Below are 16,121 nucleotides of genomic sequence, written 5' to 3' on the forward strand. Positions count from 1 at the left end.
GGTGCGGGAGTGCCGGCGGGAGGAGGCGAGTCGCGGGCGCGGGAGTGCCGGCGGGAGGAGGCGAGTCGCGGGTGCGGGAGTGCCGGCGGGAGGAGGCGAGTCGCGGGTGCGGGAGTGCCGGCGGGAGGAGGCGAGTCGCGGGTGCGGGAGTGCCGGCGGGAGGAGGCGAGTCGCGGGTGCGGGAGTGCCGGCGGGAGGAGGCGGGTGCGGGAGTGCCGGCGGAGAGTTCCCTTCTGCACGACAGCATACCTTCAGACTGTGATTTCCTGTTTTGTGTGGCAGATATCTACGCAGTCATAGACCTGTACGGACAGTGCGTCCAGGTGTCTCTGACCGGTGGGAGTGGCCTCATAGACAACAGTTTATCAGCGAGTCATGTGACGGACAAGTCCCTCCCCTCGCCCTCTCCAGGTGAGTCTGCTGTAGCGCGCCTGTCAGTGCTCCGTGTATCCACCCACTGGCGGCTGTGTCGTCCCGAGACCGTTACCCATCATTGCCTCCTCACTGACTGTCTCCACTCCAGTCCCCAGTGTGTCTCACCGGTTCCACTCCATTTGTGGGAAGAACGTGTCTGTCCTGAGTGAAGGGACGCGAGCGGAGCGGAGTGTGGGCTACGCGGATGGCATCCTGTTCAGTAGTAGTGAGCTCCTGGTCAATGAGGTTTTCGAGGTGAGTGGACTGTGGTGGGGAGGTGGCCTGTAGGACGCTAGTGTGTGTGTGTCTACGTCCTCATCATCTCGTCTTCCTGATAGGTGAAGGTGGAGCGGCTGGACCTGCACTGGTCAGGGTCTTGTCATATTGGGGTCACCTCTATTCCACCACATGAGACCCCGTTCCTGGGCGGAGGGCTCCCCGCGACAGCACTTGATCTCCGCTCCCGGGTCACCTGGTTGGTTTCTGGGTCTGAGGTCCTGAGGAACGGCCAGCGCCTGCGGGAGAATTACTGCAGCAGCTTGGATCGGATCCGGGTACGTCCTCGTCCTGAATGATGGAGGTTGTAGTGCAGCTTTACATCCGGTGGGTCATGTATCCTCTGTCCCCTTTAGGCCGGGTGCAGACTCGGGGTCCGGCGTGATATTGACGACACTCTGCACATAGTGATAAATGGGGATGACATGGGAGCGGCAGCCAGCGGTATCCCAAAGGTAAGTGACCCTATGAGATCTGCGGGATCCCACTGGATCTCGAGACACAATGCTGACAGCTTGGGATTCAGGGGGAGGTCACACAGCCTTGGGGTCTTCTGCAGCACAGGCTGCTGTAATGAAGGGGTGTATAGGAGTGCATATGACAGTCATAGCTTGGCCCGGATCTTCATCAGCCCCCGATGAGTCCTGGTGCAATGTCCGCACTGGCATCTTTGCGGCTGCTCGGCCTCGCCCCTTGTTATTTTCCCTTTTCACTCTATGTATGAGGGTCCGTATCCTGCTGTAAAGGCCCTTCAGGACTCTGACCTGTGCCCAATGACAACATTGGGGGGAGCTGCGACCCCCTCCTCTATGTGAGTAGACGAATGTGGAGACACGAGGGTAAGTGGGTGCTCTCGATCGCTTGCCTGGCTGCCTTTAAAAAAAACAAAAACGGATGGGCCGTGGCTCATCCCACAGCCGTCCGCACTCCTTTCCTGTGGGCAGAACACTACTCCGACAACACAGGGTGAGGGTAACACACCGCGGCAATACTTTATTGGATCACCAACCCTCAACAACATATAGTACATTCCCAGCAAGTACACAAGATGGTGCAAGTCACAGTCTCCCTTCTGCTGGCCCGCCGGGATCAGAACCTCCGCCACTTCAGAACATCCATGGCCAACTACCCCAACCAGTACCGCTTTTGGCCGGCATCCACAGAGAGGAGGAAGTGGCAAGCTTAGGAAGCTGACTGAGTGCAGTGAGGTCTGTGGCCCGGTGACCTGATTGTCTCAACCAGGATTCTTCAAAACGTCTTTGAGGGTTCAGTGATGGTCAATGCAGCAGGTCTGTATTCCTCCTGCTGTGGCCGTGGTCTCTGTTTTGTTCCCGATTGGCTTCATCCTGTAAGTTCCTGATTGCACACCCTATATAAACCTTGCATGGCACCTCCATCCTTGCGAGATTATAAGAACCCCCTGCTATACCAACTATGTAAATTGATTAAATGCTCAAGCAATGAGACCTGAGCCCTCTGGAATAATACCCTCTCTAATCATTGACCTGTGGATGTGTGCTTGAAAGAACAATTGTGAACTATTTAAGGAACAAGGCAGAATTTACAAAGAGAATCAAAGATCAGACAGACTCTTCAGGATATCAGCTTGGTAGCATGGCTCCATCCAGAGAGACACTACAGGATGACGGCCTAAGGGACCGCAGCTCTGGCTGGAAAGATACAGACCTGCTCCATTGACCATTGCTGAACTCTCAGAGACGATGTGAAGAATCCAGGTTGGGACAATCAGGTCACCTGGCCACATATCTCACCTCTCTAATCCCGGCAGGCCAGCGGAAGGGTGAGACTGTGTCAGTTTTGCACCATCTCATGTATTTGCTGGGACTGTTCTATATATATTTGATTGCTGGTGGTTCAATAAATTATTGCCATCACCCTGTGTTGTCTGACTAGTGTTCTGCCCACAGAAGCCCCCATGTCTTCACAGTGGCATATGTCCTTTCACAGTCCAACAGCTTCCGGGAGACATAGTCAAATGGGAGCCAACGGACAGGAACACCTGGTAGCCGAAGTACGGCTCCCAGTCCGATATCCAATACGTCTGTTTGGACAATGAACCAGTAGGGAGCAGTCAGGACTGAGCTTTGGGCTAGCTGGGTTTTCAACTGGAGGAATGCGGACTTGCATTCTGGGGTCCAGATGATGGTGCAGGCATATCTTTTGGTGGTGAGGTCAGTGAGGGGCTTTTCTTCTGTGTTGTAATTGGGGAAAAACTTTAAATAATTTGCTGTTCCTAAGAATGCACAGACTTGTTTTTGGTTGACTGGGCTACTGGGTAATGGCTTCTACTTTTGCGGGTTCTGGATGAATGCACCCACTTCCCTCCCGATGTCCCAGTTATAGCACCTCTGTCATCCCCATCTAGCACTTGTCCGGTCGGTTGCTAGGCTGGGCTTTGGCTACCCTCTGCAGTACCTGGGACACTTGCTGAAGATAGCGATGTCATCCATGTAGGCCTGGGCATACCCCTGAAGTCCCTCTAGTAACTAGTCCACCATCCTTTAGAAGGTAGCTGGGGCGTTCCTCATCCCAAATAGCATTCTGGTGAACTCTTACAAAAGGAGTGATGAACGCGGACCTCTCTTCAGCCTCTTTCTTGAGAGCAATCTGCCAGTATCCTTTACTCAGTTTGAGGGTTGATATGAACTGTGAGGAGCTGGCCACAGACTAAAAATTATTGAACCAATGGACGTAGAGCAGTCCAGGTTGTAAGGTATGCAGACTTTTTCCAGCACGGAGCACCGGTTACGATGATCTTGTTGTGTTTTATTAGAGATTTGCTTGCTCGTCAGTTTACAGGGAACCTGTCTCCAGTTTTGTCATATAGTTCATGTAACTATCAGTTTATTCAGCGCCTGGGCTGCATTCCATAAATGCTCATACAACCACCTGATTCCTCCTGGAAACCCCACAAAAATCTTTTTAATTTGTCCTGCTCTGTATGTTAATCGGGTCGGTCTGGTCTGATGGGCGTTGTTTCGGGCCTCTCCATCCCTCGCCCTCCTGGCTGCTGCTCGGCCTCCTCCCTCTTTAACTGACATGGATGACGCCTACCGTCCGCCACATTGCCGTGCGAAATCTTGTGGCTCGTGCCTGCGCACTATTCTTTGCCGTAGTGCGGGCAGAGCAGAAAACATGAGTGCACATGCACCGGCAGTAGGTCAAAGCATAGTGTGCAGACGCAAGATTGCGCCCCGGCAATGTGAATGACGCAAGATTGCGCCCCGGCAATGTGAATGACGCAAGATTGCGCCCCGGCAATGTGAATGACGCAAGATTGCGCCCCGGCAATGTGAATGACGCAAGATTGCGCCCCGGCAATGTGAATGACGCAAGATTGCGCCCCGGCAATGTGAATGACGCAAGATTGCGCCCCGGCAATGTGAATGACGCAAGATTGCGCCCCGGCAATGTGAATGACGCAAGATTGCGCCCCGGCAATGTGAATGACGCAAGATTGCGCCCCGGCAATGTGAATGACGCAAGATTGCGCCCCGGCAATGTGAATGACGCAAGATTGCGCCCCGGCAATGTGAATGACGCAAGATTGCGTCCTGGCAATGTGAATGACGCAAGATTGCGTCCTGGCAATGTGAATGACGCAAGATTGCGTCCTGGCAATGTGAATGACGCAAGATTGCGTCCTGGCAATGTGAATGACGCAAGATTGCGTCCCGGCAATGTGAATGACGCAAGATTGCGCCCCGGCAATGTGAATGACGCAAGATTGCGCCCCGGCAATGTGAATGACGCAAGATTGCGCCCCGGCAATGTGAATGACGCAAGATTGCGCCCCGGCAATGTGAATGACGCAAGATTGCGCCCCGGCAATGTGAATGACGCAAGATTGCGCCCCGGCAATGTGAATGACGCAAGATTGCGCCCCGGCAATGTGAATGACGCAAGATTGCGCCCCGGCAATGTGAATGACGCAAGATTGCGCCCCGGCAGTGTGAATGACGCAAGATTGCGCCCCGGCAATGTGAATGACGCAAGATTGCGCCCCGGCAATGTGAATGACGCAAGATTGCGCCTCGGCAATGTGAATGACGCAAGATTGCGCCCCGGCAATGTGAATGACGCAAGATTGCGTCCCGGCAATGTGAATGACGCAAGATTGCGTCCCGGCAATGTGAATGACGCAAGATTGCGTCCCGGCAATGTGAATGACGCAAGATTGCGTCCCGGCAATGTGAATGACGCAAGATTGCGTCCCGGCAATGTGAATGACGCAAGATTGCGTCCCGGCAATGTGAATGACGCAACATTGCGTCCCGGCAATGTGAATGACGCAAGATTGCTCCCCGGCAATGTGAATGACGCAAGCTTGTGCCCCGGCAATGTGAATGACGCAAGATTGCGCCCCGGCAATGTGAATGACGCAAGGCGTCATCCACCTCAATTAAAGGAGGATGGCAAGCAGCAGGCGGGGCGGGGATGGATAGAGAGGCCCGAGAGGTGCTGAATAAGATCATAGTTATAGTTCATATATGACCAAACTGGTGACAGGTTCCCCTAAAGGTGCACAAATGTCTCCTGGGAAGTGTTCAGCCTCCAGAATCAATGTTTCCATTGGAGGAAGACGTGCGGGCTGGATCTCATGTATACAGAAGACCTACATTAGCATTTCTGTCCTGCATCCGGTGGAGCCATGTGGGTCTTCGTTCTTCTCTGCTGGGGACTTTCTGAATACAAAACCTGCAGACAGGCTGGAGACTGGGTTTCTGGAGCATTCTTCATCCTTTGAGCTACATGTAGCAAATGTTTAAGGGGGAGGGTGTGAACACTTCTGCCCATCCAGGGGGCTACTCCCAGAAGAGAGAGAACAATAAGCCACATGTTTAGTGAGTGAGTTGGTGCGGTGACCTCGAGGGGCGAGGATCTGTTACTTAGGTCCTGTTGCATTTGTATGGATGGCCTATGGAGTTTCGAGATTGTTTGCCAGCTGGATATACAGTACAGACCAAAAGTTTGGACACACCTTCTCATTTAAAGATTTTTCTGTATTTTCATGACTATGAAAATTGTACATTCACATTGAAGGCGTCAAAACTATGAATTACCACATGTGGAATTATATACTTAACAAAAAAGTGTGAAACAACTGAAAATATGTCTTATATTCTAGGGTCTTCACAGTAGCCACCTTTTGCTTTGATGACTGCTTTGCACACTCTTGGCATTCTCTTGATGAACTTCAAGAGGTAGTCACCGGAAATGGTCTTCCAACAATCTTGAAGGAGTTCCCAGAGATCCTTAGCACTTGTTGGCCCTTTTGCTTTCACTCGGCGGTCCAGCTCACCCCAAACCTTCTCGATTGGGTTCAGGTCTGGTGACTGTGGAGGCCAGGTCATCTGGCGTAGCCCCCCATCACTCTCCTTCTTGGTCAAATAGCCCTTACACAGCCTGGAGGGGTGTTTGGGGTCATTGTCCTGTTGAAAAATAAAATGATGGTCCAACTAAACGCAAACCGGATGGAATAGCATGCCGCTGCAAGATGCTGTGGTAGCCATGCTGGTTCAGTATGCCTTCAATTTTGAATAAATCCCCAACAGTGTCACCAGCAAAGCCCCCCCACACCATCACACCTCCTCCTCCATGCTTCACGGTGGGAACCAGCCATGTAGAGTCCATCCGTTCACCTTCTCTGCGTCACACAAAGACACGGTGGTTAGAACCAAAGATCTCAAATTTGGACTCATCAGACCAAAGCACAGATTTCCACTGGTCTAATGTCCATTCCTTGTGTTCTTTAGCCCAAACAAGTCTCTTCTGCTTGTTGCCTGTCCTTAGCAGTGGTTTCCTAGCAGCTATTTTACCATGAAGGCCTGCTGCACAAAGTCTCCTCATAGCAGTTGTTGAAGAGATGTGTCTGCTGCTAGAACTCTGTGTGGCATTGACCTGGTCTCTAATCTGAGCTGCTGTTAACCTGCGATTTCTGAGGCTGGTGACTCGGATAAACTTATCCTCAGAAACAGAGGTGACTCTTGGTCTTCCTTTCCTGGGGCGGTCCTCATGTGAGCCAGTTTCTTTGTAGCGCTTTATGGTTTTTGCAACTGCACTTGGGGACACTTTCAAAGTTTGCCCAATTTTTCGCACCGACTGACACTCATTTCTTAAAATAATGATGGCCACTCGTTTTTCTTTACTTAGCTGCTTTTTTCTTGCTATAATACAAATTCTAACAGTCTATTCAGTAGGACTATCAGCTGTGTATCCACCAGACTTCTGCACAACACAACTGATGGTCCCAACCCCATTTATAAAGCTAGAAATCCCACTTATCAAACCGGACAGGGCACACCTGTGAAGTGAAGACCATTTCCGTTGACGACCTCTTGAAGCTCATCAAGAGAATGCCAAGAGTGTGCAAAGCAGTCATCAAAGCAAAAGGTGGCTACTTTGAAGAACCTAGAATATAAGACATATTTTCAGTTGTTTCACACTTTTTTGTTAAGTATATAATTCCACATGTGGTAATTCATAGTTTTGATGCCTTCAGTGTGAATGTACCATTTTCATAGTCATGAAAATACGGAAAAATCTTTAAATGAGAAGGTGTGTCCAAACTTTTGGTCTGTACTGTACGTATTAGTCGTGTCGTTTGGATTTCAGGAACCATACTAAGGACTGTTGTTGCTGGCTGGACATGTGCTACGATTGTGGTATCCGTCGTCTGGAGGAGCATGGACTGTGCCTACAGACTATAGTGGCGGGAGGTACAAAATCTGTGGGCCAACAAAAAGTTGAGAGACAGTGGATATCGCATGGTACGGGGGCAGTGGAATTAACAGTCCCGGTTTGGTATCTTGCGGACTAGGGGTCTTGCGTTGTGACCATCTACCTTGAATTGCTGTAAGACCATGAACATAAGGAATAAAAAAAATGAGTTGTATCTTTAACCTGCCTAGGTGATTATTACCATCCACAACCTCAGATCTTTACAAGTGGTGGCAGCGGTGGGATCACCTATCTCTGGACAGCATACCAGGGAAAGTTACTGAGCGGGGACTTGGCAGAAGAGATGGCAGAATCCATCTACAGAAGAAGGAGGAGCGGAGAGCCATTTGCTCTGGGAGAGAACTAGAGATGTTGCCGGAGGACAGCTGGCTAGACCCTAATACAATACTTGGCCGACTGGGACCGTGAACACCCACAGAAGAAGGTCAGTTCAGATGTGGTGGAGGGATGCTCCGTGGAGGGACCACAGCCCAGGACTGTCATCCAGATAGCAGAGGATCGACCAACTGAGTTGAGGTGGATGATGGCCACGCTAGGAGAGCGGGCACGGAGATGGAGCGGGCGGCAGTGCTAAGCAAATATCTGGGTGTGCATGTAGCTGTACCCCCACCCGGCCCAGGGCAGAATCTGGGCAATTTACCAGCCGATGTACAGGAGAAGGTGCTGGACGAGTTGTTCCATTAGTACAGGCAGATCCATACCATCGAGCTGGAGAATCGCAGGGGGAGCGGCGCCACACCATTCGCCTTCATTAGCTTCCAGGATCCGCAGAATGCGGTGGACCTCGTGGTTGCAAGTTTGGCTCTCGTCGGGTATGTGTGGAGTTTTCCCAGGTCAAACCGGGAATCAGGGGGGGATATGGAGGACCCCGTGGAAGGAACACCCCCGTCCCAGTGAACTGAATACAGAGTCCACGTCTCAGGGCTTCCCCCATCGGAGAGTTGGCAGGATCTGAGAGAAGCTGGAGGTGTCTGCTGTGCTGATGTACACAAGGATGGAATGGGGATTGCGGATGGAATATGCTTTCAGGAAACTGGATGATACAAAGTTTCGTTCTAATGAACGTGAAATCTCCTATATCTGTGTCTTTGCTGAAAGAAATGCAGATTGACTATCCACCTTCACTTTTCGGGGACAGTCCTTCTCATGAACTGGAGCCCAGCGCTTGCCATACTGAAAAAGTGGGCTAGGAGTGTGAGGAGCTGGCCAAGGACTAAAGACTATTGGACCAATGGACGTAGAGCGGTGTTCACGGCTCTAAGGAATGCGGACTATTTCCAGCACTGGGTACTGGTTACGTCGACTTTATTGTTGTGCCTCCAGAATCAACGTTTCCATTCAGTGACCTTAAGCAGAGGAAGACGTGCGGGCTGGATCTCATGTATACATAAAGCCTACGTTAGCATTTCTGTCCTGCTTCTGGTGGGCGCATGTGTGTCTTAGTTTCTCTCTGCAGGGGGCATCCCTAATACACAACCTGCAGACAGGCTGGAGACTGGGCTTCTGGAACATTCTTCATCCTTTGAGCTACATGTAGCAAATGTTTAAGGGGGAGGGTGTGAACACTTCTGCCCATCCAGGGGGCTACTCCCAGGAGAGAGAGAACAATAAGCCACATGTTTAGTGAGTGAGTTGGTGCGGTGACGTCGAGGATCTGTTGCTGAGGTCCTGGTGCCCTTGTATGGATGGCCTATGAAAATTGGAGATCAGTTGCCGGCTGGAGCTGGATACACGTGCTATGGTCGTGGTATCTCTCGTCTGGATTTGAGGAACTATACGAAGGACTGTTGTTGCTGGCTGGAGCTGGATACACGTGCTATGGTCGTGGTATCTCTCGTCTGGATTTGAGGAACTATACTAAGGACTGTTGTTGCTGGCTGGAGCTGGTTACACGTGCTATGGTCGTGGTATCTCTCGTCTGGATTTGAGGAACTATACTAAGGACTGTTGTTGCTGGCTGGAGCTGGATACACGTGCTATGGTCATGGTATCTTTCGTCTGGATTTGAGGAACTATACGAAGGACTGTTGTTGCTGGCTGGAGCTGGATATACGTGCTATGGTCGTGGTATCTGTTGTCTGGATTTGAGGAACTATACGAAGGACTGCTGTTGCTGGCTGGAGCTGGATACACGTGCTACGGTCTTGGTATCTTGTCGCCTGGATTTGAGGAACTATACTAAGGACTGTTGTTGCTGGCTGGAGCTGGATATACGTGCTACGGTCGTGGTATCTGTTGTCTGGATTTGAGGAACTATACGAAGGACTGTTGTTGCTGGCTGGAGCTGGACACACATGCTACGGTCGTGGTATCTGTCGTCTGGATTTGAGGAACTATACTAAGGACTGTTGTTGCTGGCTGGAGCTGGATACACGTGCTACGGTCGTGGTATCTCTCGTCTGGATTTGAGGAACTATACTAAGGACTGTTGTTGCTGGCTGGAGCTGGATACACGTGCTACGGTCGTGGTATCTTGTCGCCTGGATTTGAGGAACTATACGAAGGACTGTTGTTGCTGGCTGGAGCTGGATACACGTGCTACGGTCGTGGTATCTTGTCGCCTGGATTTGAGGAACTATACGAAGGACTGTTGTTGCTGGCTGGAGCTGGATACACGTGCTACGGTCGTGGTATCTGTCGTCTGGATTTGAGGAACTATACTAAGGACTGTTGTTGCTGGCTGGAGCTGGTTACACGTGCTACGGTCGTGGTATCTGTTGTCTGGATTTGAGGAACTATACGAAGGACTGTTGTTGCTGGCTGGAGCTGGACACACATGCTACGGTCGTGGTATCTGTCGTCTGGATTTGAGGAACTATACTAAGGACTGTTGTTGCTCGCTGGAGCTGGATACACGTGCTACGGTCGTGGTATCTTGTCGCCTGGATTTGAGGAACTATACGAAGGACTGTTGTTGCTGGCTGGAGCTGGATACACGTGCTACGGTCGTGGTATCGGTCGTCTGGATTTGAGGAACTATACTAAGGACTGTTGTTGCTGGCTGGAGCTGGATACACGTGCTACGGTCGTGGTATCTGTCGTCTGGATTTGAGGAACTATACTAAGGACTGTTGTTGCTGGCTGGAGCTGGATACACGTGCTACGGTCGTGGTATCTTGTCGCCTGGATTTGAGGAACTATACGAAGGACTGTTGTTGCTGGCTGGAGCTGGATACACGTGCTACGGTCGTGGTATCTTGTCGCCTGGATTTGAGGAACTATACGAAGGACTGTTGTTGCTGGCTGGAGCTGGATACACGTGCTACGGTCGTGGTATCTGTCGTCTGGATTTGAGGAACTATACTAAGGACTGTTGTTGCTGGCTGGAGCTGGATACACGTGCTACGGTCGTGGTATCTGTCGTCTGGATTTGAGGAACTATACTAAGGACTGTTGTTGCTGGCTGGAGCTGGTTACACGTGCTACGGTCGTGGTATCTGTCGTCTGGATTTGAGGAACTATACTAAGGACTGTTGCTGGCTGGAGCTGGATACACGTGCTACGGTCGTGGTATCTGTCGTCTGGATTTGAAAAACTATACTAAGGACTGTTGTTGCTGGCTGGAGCAGGTTACACGTGCTACGGTCGTGGTATCTCTCGTCTGGATTTGAGGAACTATACTAAGGACTGTTGCTGGCTGGAGCTGGATACACGTGCTACGGTCGTGGTATCTGTCGTCTGGATTTGAGGAACTATACTAAGGACTGTTGTTGCTGGCTGGAGCTGGATACACTTGCTACGGTCGTGGTATCGGTCATCTGGATTTGAGGAACTATACTAAGGACTGTTGTTGCTGGCTGGAGCTGGATACACTTGCTACGGTCGTGGTATCTTGTCGTCTGGATTTGAGGAACTATACTAAGGACTGTTGTTGCTGGCTGGAGCTGGATACACGTGCTACGGTCGTGGTATCTTGTCGCCTGGATTTGAGGAACTATACGAAGGACTGTTGTTGCTGGCTGGAGCTGGACACACGTGCTACGGTCGTGGTATCTCTCGTCTGGATTTGAGGAACTATACAAAGGACTGTTGTTGCTGGCTGGAGCTGGATACACGTGCTACGGTCGTGGTATCTTGTCGCCTGGATTTGAGGAACTATACTAAGGACTGTTGTTGCTGGCTGGAGCTGGATACACGTGCTATGGTCGTGGTATCTTGTCGTCTGGATTTGAAAAACTATACTAAGGACTGTTGCTGGCTGGAGCTGGATACACGTGCTACGGTCGTGGTATCTGTCGTCTGGATTTGAAAAACTATACTAAGGACTGTTGCTGGCTGGAGCTGGATACACGTGCTACGGTCGTGGTATCTGTCGTCTGGATTTGAGGAACTATACTAAGGACTGTTGTTGCTGGCTGGAGCTGGATACACGTGCTACGGTCGTGGTATCTGTCGTCTGGATTTGAGGAACTATACTAAGGACTGTTGTTGCTGGCTGGAGCTGGATACACGTGCGACGGTCGTGGTATTCGTTGTCTGGAGGAGCATGGACTGTGACTACAGACTATACTGGTGAGAGATACAAAAGCTGTGGGCCAAACAAAAGTTAGGAGACAGTGGGTAGCTCTTGGTATGGGAACAGTGAAACTACCAGTCCCAGGTTGAGATCTTGTGGACTAGGAGAATTGCATTGTGGCCATTTATCCGGAATTGCTGCAAGACCATGGATGTAAGGAATAAAAAATAGTTGCTTCTTCGTTAACTTGCCCTAGGTGATTATTACGACCCACAACTTCAGATCCTCACATGAACCAAGACTCCTATAACCTGTCTTTTGGTTCATCCACCCGAGGCATGGGGTAGGCATCTGTAACGGTGACCTTACTAAGTCGCCTATAGTCTACACACAAGACACTACTCTTGTCTTTCTTGGGCACCAACACTACACATCCAGCACATTGGGCTATGGGAAGGAACTATTACCCCAATATTCAACATGTCATCCACCTCGGCCTTCATCATTGCCGACACTGGAGGTGTCACCGGTTGTCGGGTTGTCTGGAGTGGAGTGGCTGCCCCTGTGTTGACATGATGCTGGACCAGGGGTTTTGACCAGGCCAACTCGTGAACAGGGGTCCATATGTTCCTAGCAGGTTTATTAACTGCTGCTTCTGTGATGGATCTAGCCGCAACCCCAACAGGACATTCTTTACCCTCATTCCCTTTTTGGAGTCCACCAATAAGCCCGATATCTGGTCCATATCTGGGTCATCTAAAGGGGGACAACAAACTGCTGGATGCCCATGGCCTAAGGGAAGGAACTGTGACACCCATAATCAACATGTCATCTACCTCTGCTTTCATCATTGCCAACATTGGAGTTGTCACCCGGTAAGCTGGTTGGTTAGAGTGGAGTGGCTACCCCTGTGTTGACATGATGATGAACCAGGGGTGTTCGACCAGGCCGATTCGTCAACAGGGAGCCATATGTTCCAAGCAGTTTAGTTAACAGCAGCTTCTGTGTTGGACCAAAACGCTCCCCCAGGGGGTCATCTGCTACCCCTATTCCTCTTTTGGATTCCACCAATAAGTCCAATATCTGGGTCATCTAAAGGGGGACAACAAATTGCGAAGTTGAAGACCTCCGTTTCCGCTTTTTGCCTGTTGCCATGATGGCTCGATCCAGGGCCACGATGTAATCAGTATTCCCCCATTTCTTGGTAATGGTGAACGGACCTGCCCACATGGCTTACAGAATATTTTTGCGTATTGGTACTAGTACTTTATCCATAAGTAAATTCTCAGAGTGTGGTAGCTTGGGTGTAACAATGTTGGTGCCTTTTTTGAGCTGCTTCTAAATTCCCATGGACTAAGGCCATGATGTACCTCATCTTGCCACTAAACTTTTGAACATAATCCAGAATGGGAACCTATTCTGTGGGGGAGGTGTCCTCCCAACTCTCTCATACCAGCTCCAAAGTCCCTCTTACTTTTCAGCCGTACAGAAATTCGAAGTGGGAGAATGTGGTAGAATCCTGCGGCACCTCCCGGTAGGCGAACAGGAGCTGCTGCAGGTTTTTCTCCCAGTCTTCCCCCTTGGACTCCACATACCGGCTAATGAGCTGTTTGAGCCTTCCGTAGCAGCTCTCACACAACCAGTTAGGTTGGTAGGCCGTGTGCTCATGGGGCAGAACCCATGTTTCCCTCAGAGGGTCTGAATTAACTCCCTCTCCAACTTGACCCCCAGGCGGGGCAACAGCACCTGTGGAAACCCTACTTGACTAAAGATGTCCTAGGGCTTCAGTCACGTGCTCCACATCTATAGATGGCCTCCGAGTAGCCGGTGGCAAAGTTGACCAAGGTGAGGATGAACCTCTTTGCCCTGCGCCTGGGAATGGCTATGGGGCCTAGTAAATCTTTGCCAACCGCCTGGAACAGTTCACCTATCAAGGGCATGGATTGGAGCAGGGCACAACTTTGTGCCCCCCCCCCCCCCCCCATCCGTTGACTTATCGGACAAGAGGCTCGACATTTCTGCACCTCTTGAGTGACCCTTGGCCAAAATAAACTATGCAGCAAGCTGGCCCAGGTCTTCTTGACCCCAATTCGCCCTGCTTCACGGACATCATGGTCCAACAACAGGAGTTTGGGTTGGTCCTGCTGGGGTACCATGAGCTGATGGACAAGATGCTGGCTTTTTCCAATATAAGGGCTTTTTCTCCCATCTATAGACCTCCCACTGATTTCTCTCCCCAGGTCGGGCAGCTGTACAAGGTGGGGTCCTTGAGTTGGGCTTCCCTAAACTCCTTGCGATCTATCTCCCCCCAGTCAATGACCACAGTGTAGTGAAGTATACTCACTGTCATCGGCTTAGAGGAGAATGATGGAAGCTTGGAATGTGGGTTTTCTCTGGAAGGGGTGGTAGAAGGATCCATATCAGGGTGTGCCTTGGCTTTGGTTACAGGTAATGACTGTGACAACCTGGCTGGACAATCCTTGTCCTAGGTCATTCCCTAAGAGAACAGGTGTGGGGAGGCTGTCCATTATCCCCACTTCGACCTCTCCCTGGTCAGTCCCCCAGTCCAACGGTACACGTGCCAGAGGAATGTCCGAGCGCTGACCTTCAGCCAGGGGGAAGGTCACTTGGCGACCTGGTAAATGCTGTTCTGGTAGGACAATACTTGGGCTGACCAGGGTGATATCTAGGCCCCGGGACGCTGGGTCTTCTGTCACCAACATTAACTAGCTGGATGTGCAGATGGAGGTTGGCTGGTGTAGGGTGTGGACAGTGTATATTACTTCCTCCACTGCTGGTGTATCCCAAAGGTAGCATCCCGCAGACGTTGATCGGCTGTGTTGGCAGACAGGCCCCAGCCCTGGAGAACATCTTTGGCCATGTGTCCAAGGCGCCTGCACATATAACAGCGCCGTGGGTTGGGCAGATCACGGGCTCTGTTTGGAAACATTTGTCCTAGTGGTGCTGGTTAGCGGGATAGTCCTTCTCGAATGGCTGGTGGCCGCTTGAGTCCCTGGTTGAGGGTTCTCCTGGGATCGATGGGCATTTCGGATCTCCAGCAGGGTCGATTGGCTGTAAACTCATCAGCCAATCGGGCTGCTTGCTCTGGGGTGTCGGGCTTCATAAGTTGCTCAAGCACAATCACATCCCAGAGGGCAGCAGCAGAGTGGGCAGCCCGACCATAGCGTTAACTGTCAAATTCTACATAGGAGGCCCCCTAGCGAGACAAAGTCCGGAACTTGGTGCGATACATCTCTGGGATGATGGTAGAAAGGGCCAACAGGGTGTCCTTAATAGGCCAGGCAGTTCCGAGGCCCAAGCAACAGGACAGCATCGTGGGCCCGGCCAGTCAAACGAGTTCATAGGTATTTGGCCCAGTCAGCTGTGGGCACCTGGTGCAACAGGGTCTCGAAACTTTGCAGGTGTTCATCAACCTCAGTGCTGCACTCATTAAATACTGGCACGTCCCTGTAGCACAAAGTATTTCCTTGGTGGTGGACCATCATGGAGGTACGGGCCGGCACTGTCAATAGGGGAACTGGAACTCCCAAAACTGATTCCATAACACAATTTCTATCCCCGCTTGAGGCTCCAAGCCCCAATACCGCCAGCTACTCATGGATTTGGGCTGTTGATTCCAGACTGGCACTGGATCCTTGATTTGGCAAGCATTTAAATTCCTCTGGGTCAATCTCAGCAGGGTTTTCGTCGTCCTCCACGACGTGCTGGGCATCTCAGCTGACCAATTGCTTGATCAAGTCCGACTGGTTGTTGGTGGCTCGGTACTCTCTTTTGAAGCCTTCACAGTTCCTGTAGTTGCCTTTTCCTGTAGCGGCTTTATATCCACTCCAGTCCTCTAACCAAGGCCGAGCTGGTGGGGTTGGACATGGTGGCGTCCGAAACCTGTTGTGGATGCCTCACCTATGGCCTGCTGGATATGCCTATCTGCCTCCCTGGTTGTGGAGCCCTGGACAGTGTTTTGAACCCCAATCCCCTGCAGCTCCCTCGGATCAGCTGGAATGAGTAGTATGCCAACCCTGCCACCAGTTGTGGAGACGCGAGGGTCAGTGGGTGCTTTCGTCAGCTGGCCTGGCTGTCTTTTTGAAAGACCACAAGGGCTGGGGCTCATCCCACAGAATGTCCATACTCCTTCCCTGTGGTCAGAACACTACTCCGACTACACAGGGTGAGGGTACCACACTCTGGTAAGACA

The 16,121-nt window shown here is 51.2% G+C and overlaps 1 protein-coding gene across 2 annotated transcripts in view; it reads left to right on the forward strand.

Annotated features, from left to right (window-relative positions):
* Window positions 1–16,121, forward strand: part of NEURL4 (neuralized E3 ubiquitin protein ligase 4) — a 254,722-nt gene that overhangs the window by 150,878 nt on the left and 87,723 nt on the right. For both annotated transcript variants that reach the window (XM_073654639.1, XM_073654638.1), the window contains exons 16-19: window positions 283–411; window positions 524–669; window positions 753–968; window positions 1,047–1,145. In XM_073654639.1, the coding sequence (XP_073510740.1) occupies window positions 283–411; window positions 524–669; window positions 753–968; window positions 1,047–1,145 (590 nt within the window). The remainder of the gene's footprint in view (window positions 1–282; window positions 412–523; window positions 670–752; window positions 969–1,046; window positions 1,146–16,121) is intronic.

This window comes from Phyllobates terribilis, unplaced genomic scaffold, assembly GCF_046119375.1.
Source record: "Phyllobates terribilis strain yellow unplaced genomic scaffold, ASM4611937v1 Scaffold_11__3_contigs__length_659146591, whole genome shotgun sequence".
NCBI classification, from domain to species: Eukaryota; Metazoa; Chordata; class Amphibia; order Anura; family Dendrobatidae; genus Phyllobates; species Phyllobates terribilis.